Source organism: Sinocyclocheilus rhinocerous, unplaced genomic scaffold, assembly GCF_001515625.1.
Source record: "Sinocyclocheilus rhinocerous isolate Xijiao unplaced genomic scaffold, SAMN03320098_v1.1 scaffold2108, whole genome shotgun sequence".
Taxonomy (NCBI): Eukaryota; Metazoa; Chordata; class Actinopteri; order Cypriniformes; family Cyprinidae; genus Sinocyclocheilus; species Sinocyclocheilus rhinocerous.
The window spans coordinates 221,821-228,725 of record NW_015654782.1 but is presented as its reverse complement, the minus strand read 5'-3'; the positions used below and the strand labels follow the sequence as shown (position 1 = coordinate 228,725).

Sequence of the window (6,905 nt, the reverse complement as noted above, 5' to 3'; positions counted from 1 at the left end):
ATGCTTGCATACAGCCATGTATTCATGTGTGCAAGGCCACATGACTTTGAAACATAAGACACTCTGAATGGGCTGACATGGGCAGAGAGCCATTAGTAAGAACCTCTTATCTTCTGATGAGAGAATGGCCTCCGATGTCCACCACTATCGTGTTATATTTAGCCTGTCTTTCTCTTTTAGGTGTCTGTTACTAAGCAACATCAAAATTCAGTATATGTTTTGGGGACTCGGAAATGCAGCAGAGGTGTAATGCCTTTCAACTCGGCGTTGAATGGATTTCCATTCTTTTGTTTCAGAATTAGGCATCGTCTCTAAAGACACCAATACCAGTGCTCTTGTCTTTTTAGGGGGGGCTAATACTTTTGCACTCCACCTGGGATGTTGGGAAATCGATGACGGCTTCTAATTGAATTCGAAATGCTCTCTCTCCTCCAGGTGTTTGATATCAGTCGATACCAAGAGTCCTTGGCTGCTTACTTCGTTCTGGGCACCCATGAGCACATTAACCAGATAGTGGAGATTCTTCTGGGGGATACGCGAGCGTACGTGTTCTTCGAGAGGAGCCATGGCGACATGCACTCTTTCGTTCGCACTTGCAAGAAGCTGCGAGAGGAAGGGGCTGCCAGACTTTTCCATCAGATAGCATCAGCTGTGGCGCACTGCCACGACAACGGCCTGGTCCTCAGAGACCTCAAGCTGAGGAAGTTCGTCTTTAAGAACAAGGACAGGTAAAGAAGCCACTAGTAAGGTTGTTGGGTTCAAACATAACATGCACATTTGATTTTTAAAGAGAGGTTTGTTTTGCATGGACAGCACATTATTCACATATTGTGATTGCAAATGTGAAGGTATATTACTGATGTATTTCGTAATGAAACAAACATTATTGAAGGGGCTGTAGCTTATAGTTACTATTGTGAACCATGATTTGCTGCTTGCTGTTGTCATTGGCAGCTGGTATTAGGGGACATTCTCATTCTAGAGAGCATTGGATTGGACACAAATTTGGTTACACACAGTAAATTTTATATATATATATATATATATTTATTTGTCTGGAAATCTTTCAGCCTCACACAAAATTCCTATTTAAATGATTGGATTTTTCCTTTAAAAATTAGCTGAACAACAGTAAAAGTGACCACACCATAGGTGAAAAGCCGCTCCAGTTTTGTTTTCATGGGGTCTTTAATGATGTCGTCGTTCCATACAATGGTATTTCTCAAAGTACTGTGGTTTTACCATCTCATACTGTCAGTACCATGGTGCCACCACAGTTCTTTTTTGTATCAGGTCTTTATTAATTTACCCATGTAGGCCTTTAAGTGGTGCATTTACAATATTAAACAAATGTGAAGTTAGGCTGATATTGTAAATGCATTATTTATAGTGAACATGGAATCAAAATTGACCATATATGTACTTTCTTAACACACATTTCAGGCAATTTCTGTGCAACTATGTATTAGTGATGCACTGAAAAGATTATGTATTTATTTTTTTTACCAAAACCGAAATTAAAGTTTTAATTTAGCCAAAAACTGAAGCCAAAAATAAACTTTTGAGTAATACAATTTGAGTAATTGAATTTAGTATGCTCTTCAGGGTGTTGTGTTCTCAAATGATAAATTAAACCAGTCATAGTAAAGTTCTTTGGCAACGGGTTGCCTCTTGATATTTTAGTAACAAAGTTTACATATTGCTACTTCAGCATGCTTTTTGGTCACAAAGTGTGTGAAACTGCTGACAAGTTTACCTGTTGTGGCTTATCTTATCCTTGTTCTGTGCACAAAATAAATACGGATGCAGTCGAAAAAGTGCCATCAGAGAAGTGTAAATTAAACCTCACTGTTTCAGTCAATAGTTTCATCCAAAACTAAAAATATATTTTCTTTGCTGTTGCATCTGAATATTTTGTATTGCTGACATTTCAGTGCATCACTACTTTTTTTATTTTAGTCATACATGATATCACAAAAAATATAGCTTTTTGTATTCCATCATGCTCCACCTCCAAAATACCTTTCATTTTTGGCTGACTTCACCAAGCCTTGATAATTTTCTACCCCTCCAATCTATTTCCAATGGAAAACATTATGTCCCGTATTCTATTTTGTTTTTCTATTTTGCATATCCTGTTTCTCTCCGAAAAAAGTCATGTTGAAGTAAAAATGGTTTTGAATGGCATTGCGTGTTGAGTTTTGAAAAAATTAGCCTGCCCATATGTTTGGCAGTAAAATTAGTCTGAAATAATCCCAAGCATGCGTTATGAATCTGGGTGGCCTTCCCGTTTAAGCTAAATGGCAGTTGCGCCACTGGCCAAATGAGTCAGCTCAGCTAGATTCCCTCTGGCTCGCTCGATGGAAATGGAGATTGTTGCCTGGTGCTTTAAATGTGAGCTCGGTGACCTTACTGTTCCCATGCTCTGTGGTCTGGTGCGTCAGCCATCCTCCTTTCAGTGAGCGATTGCAGACGAGCGCAGGTAAACGTGGCCAAGGGTGGTGAGTCTTACCCTGGCCAGAAATCAAACACCAAGGGCGCACCAAGATTGGAACCAGAGAGGAAAGTGATCCAGACAGAACTGCATTCCTCGGCGTAGTGGGTTCCTGATCTAGTTATGTCATGAAGGACGCTCGTAACGTTCTACTGTCGCACGCTAGAGGCCGCAGTGCAGTTCGTCTGGAATCGCTCCCTAATGTACTAGTGTGTGCATCCACGTGTCCTCCGTTTTTTTCTGCTTTCGTGTGGGCCGGTGTTCTTTGCAGGCTCTTGACCCGGTGTAACTCAGCCGTGGAGCTGTGACTCACATATGCTGCATGTCATTAAGAGAATATTTCGAGCATGCCGTGTTCTCTTTGCACTGCGGTGCATGGAAACGGGTCACAAGTTCAGGTCAGAGAAGAGGCGACCTGTTCATTTCTGACCTTCAGGTAATTTAGACGCCCTGCAACCTTTCCACGCAGCAGGATACCGCTTGTCGGGAAAAATAATATGACTATTTTGAGCTCCGAGGATTGGATGTTTTGCTGAGACTCAGTGGGCGTACAGTTTCATTTGGATGGTTTCTGATTCAGAATCTGAGTCACGAGGCAGCTTGCAGAAGACCTCAAAGAAGTTTTCATTGCATATGTTGTTTTTTATTTTTTGTCTTTGTAACTTGGGCTGCGTGATGTAGTTAATCTTAGTGTTTTTCAGATTTTTTATAAATGAGCAGGGATGCAAATTGTGTAGTTTGAAAACACTGTAAGCACATAAAGGGACTTGCACAAGTAAACAAAAGTTTGGGGTCGGTACGATTTTTTAAATGTTTTTTAAAAGTCTGTTATTCTGACAGGCTGCATTTATTAGTTAAAAAAACAGTTATATAAACTGTAGTATCTTTTCAAATGAAATTTATTCCTGTGATGCAAAGCTGAAATTTCAGCATCATTACTCCAGTGTTCAGTGTCACATGATCCTTCAGAAATCATTCTAATATGCTGCTTTGCTGCTCAAGAAACATTTATTGTCAATGTTATGTTAAAAACAGTTGTGCTGCTTAATATTTTTGTGGAAACTGATATAGAGATTTCAAACTTCACTTTTGATCAATGTAATGCACCCTTGCTGAATTAAAGTATTCATTTAATTCATATATATGTAAATAATATGCATCACAGTATAGTATCTAAATATAATATACATTTCTCACAGTATTTGACTAATTATCACTTTTTAAGTTTATGATTCAAATGAATCATTGAACCATAGCTATGAATCTGATTCATGAACATGATTCAAACTTACCCTCTACCCTGATTTTGCATCAAAGACATTATTAAAAACATCTTGATGCTCTCATATTTGCAACACAAGAAAAACTGCTAAATTAGTCTGACATGCTTTTTAGAAAACATAATGGCCACCTTAAAGTATCAGAATGTGCTTTATTTTATATTAGCAACAGAATCATAGTGGATATACTGTGAATAGATAGCAGATTGTTTGTCGTCGTCCGTATGTTTCATGTTTTGCATTATTTTGCAAATGACAAGATTACAGCGGAAAAACTAGGATCACAGGGAATAGTGATTGTTTGAGGAATTCCATCTTTGGTGTGGCATTATTCCTGCTTTTTATAATTCCCAGAATGAATTCCAGATTTCCCTCTGGATTAAACTGGCAGGAATGTCCCGAGGCTGTCTTTATATTGCTTTTTTTTATGCAAGGAATTTACAGTCCAGTGCATAGAGGATATTTATGCTTTGCGGTCAAAAAACTGCAATAGTAGAGGAAAATATGATTTGAAAGGGTTTTAGTTATTATTTTGGACTGACGGATTTGGACACTTGAATTTCTCTTAAATAGTTTTTGGTCAGTCTTTGGTCATTTTTGAATGATCTTGAACGCCAACACAACCGAAAGTTTGCTTCATTTAATTTATTTTACATCATATTTTAACACAACATTTTCAGTTGTTAAGTCTGTTTTAGAACCTAATTTAGGAAACCAACAAACCAGACTTTAGCTTCATTTCATGTATTTTGTATGTTCATAAAATGTTCAATTTGTGCGTCAAAGATCATGAATGACGTCTTCAAATATGTAATTTTCAATATTATTCTCTGTCTTTCCCAGGAGCCTTGTAAAGTTAGAGAGTTTGGAGGATACGTACCTCCTAGAAGGAGGTGATGATTCGCTCTCGGACAAACACGGCTGTCCAGCCTACGTCAGCCCGGAAATCCTCAACGCAAATGGCAGCTATTCGGGTAAGGCGGCGGACGTGTGGAGCTTAGGCGTGATGCTCTACACCATCCTGGTGGGCCGTTACCCGTTCCACGACGTGGAGCCCAGCTCGCTGTTCAGCAAGATCCGCCGCGGCCAGTTCAGCATCCCCGAGACGCTAACACCCAAGGCGCGATGCCTCATCCGTAGCATCCTGCGGCGAGAACCTGCCGAACGCCTCACCTCCCGAGAGATCCTGGACCATCCCTGGTTCTCGGCCTCCGGCGGTTTGGCGGCCGTCGCCAGCCACGGAAGAGGCGAGCGAGAGTTGGACCAAATGGTGCCAGAGGCCAACATGGAAGAAGAACTAGAACAGTTCTTCAGCTGAGAACAAACTCGTCAGACGTTATGCCACGTCCTTTTAGATTATCAGAAAACCAGAAATACACTCATTATGGATGGTGTTTATTGTTATTTCTCATTCCGTGAAGAGACATGGTCTGTTCTGGCTTAGGAGAAAAGGACTTCTCCCTGAGCTAGGACTTCTGGACGAAGCGCGTTGAGTGATGTAGCAAGACTTACTTTGGTTTTTCCTTTATTTCTTTTTTGTCTTCGTTTTACGTGGTGCTCACGAGGCGTAGGAGTCACAGTAAGCTACAAACATGCATTAGAAGAACTCAGCCAAGGAACCTTAGGAGAAAAGGACTTCTCCCTGAGCTAGGACTTCTGGACGAAGCGCGTTGAGTGATGTAGCAAGACTTACTTTGGTTTTTCCTTTATTTCCGTTCGTTTTTGTCTTCGTTTTACGTGGTGCTCACGAGGCGTACAAGTCACAGTAAGCTACAAACATGCATTAGAAGAACTCAGCCAAGGAACAAAGAAAATATATCAATCAAAACTGCTAAACCTCGCCTGTTTCTAGCTCTGACTTCTCCAAGTTGTTGACCGTGTCTCGGTTTCTGCTTTTCCTTGAATGCAAATTGTTGGTTGCGTCTCAATCTGATCCTCGGTTTATTTTAAGTTTAGCTTTTCGACAGACCTCCAGGTCAATAATGCGAAGACCATGTCATTTTTTTGTTTCTGATTCATTACAGCTGCATTAAGAACGATTTGTGTTGCATTAAGCTGTTCCTTTTACTATTATTGCTGCTTTTTTCGCTCTTAACAATAACTGAAACTTTCTCCGTAAGTCTTCAGAAAATAAAAAAAAACGTCAAGCACTTGACTCGCCTAGGCTTGGAGATCCTCTCTGGACTAGTGTCATCTTTTTAACTTTTAGTTGTTTTTCTTTTGCTGGAGCAAAATGTATCTTTTTTTTATTTTATTTATAAGGTAACTCCTACTATATTTAAAAAGAAATACGTGCAGGGTTTTTATTTTCGTTTTTCTTAACCGCCAGTTTTCACGAATATTGTAGGCAATACATTTGACACAGGACAGGTTTGACTTTTTGTTTTAAACTTTGTCCCAAGTTGGAAGGTCTGCGATTTAACGTCAGTGCCAGTAATCGCGCACCCCAAACGCACGCAAAACATACTCCTTATTTTTTTTAGTTTTTTGCATTTGACTCCATAAATATTAGATAATATTTCTACGACTACACCGTCTCGAGTACCTCATGTTAACTCTACTGCCTGCATAGGTCTGTGAAATGATCATGTTTTGAATGGGTACATGTAGACATGTTTCGTTGTATATCAATGTTACTTGAAATAGTGATTTATATCTAGTCAATGGCATGTGCCCTTTGGATGCTTTAGCCTGCCTAGCAAGAGGGAAGTTCATTTTTTCATTTTTGTTTTCTTAAAGAAGGATTTACTAGGAGTTCTTGGTTGTTTTTTTTCTCCTTCCTCTGGTCATTGTGCTTTCACTTGTTTTGTAGAAGGAACTTGCCTACCTAAGTTGGTGCTGATTAGGTGCTAATTTTGAAGGATGTTTTTCTTTTTTGTTTGTTCATTTTTTCCCTCATGTTTTCAAGGGGAGGGGGGAGTGCATGGTGGGATATCTGCCTCAGATGCTCTGATTGTAATGTAACAGATTTTTGGTGTTTTGTCCAGATTTATTCAGTAAATAAATTGTGAACTGCACACTGAATGCTGCATCTTTTTATACAATCTTTTAAGCACGTAAACAAATTAAAACAATGAACTAATATATATATATATATATATATGTGTGTGTGTGTGTGTGTGTGTGTGTGT

General features: G+C 39.4%; 1 protein-coding gene across 1 annotated transcript in view; it reads left to right on the top strand.

Annotated features, from left to right (window-relative positions):
- Positions 1-5,386, top strand: part of LOC107717709 (tribbles homolog 2-like) — a 7,059-nt gene extending 1,673 nt beyond the window's left edge. Inside the window, exons 2-3 of the mRNA XM_016524545.1 lie at positions 436-728; positions 4,618-5,386. Of these exons, the coding sequence (XP_016380031.1) occupies positions 436-728; positions 4,618-5,092 (768 nt within the window). The 3' untranslated portion in view covers positions 5,093-5,386. The remainder of the gene's footprint in view (positions 1-435; positions 729-4,617) is intronic.
- Positions 5,387-6,905: the final 1,519 nt, after the last annotated feature.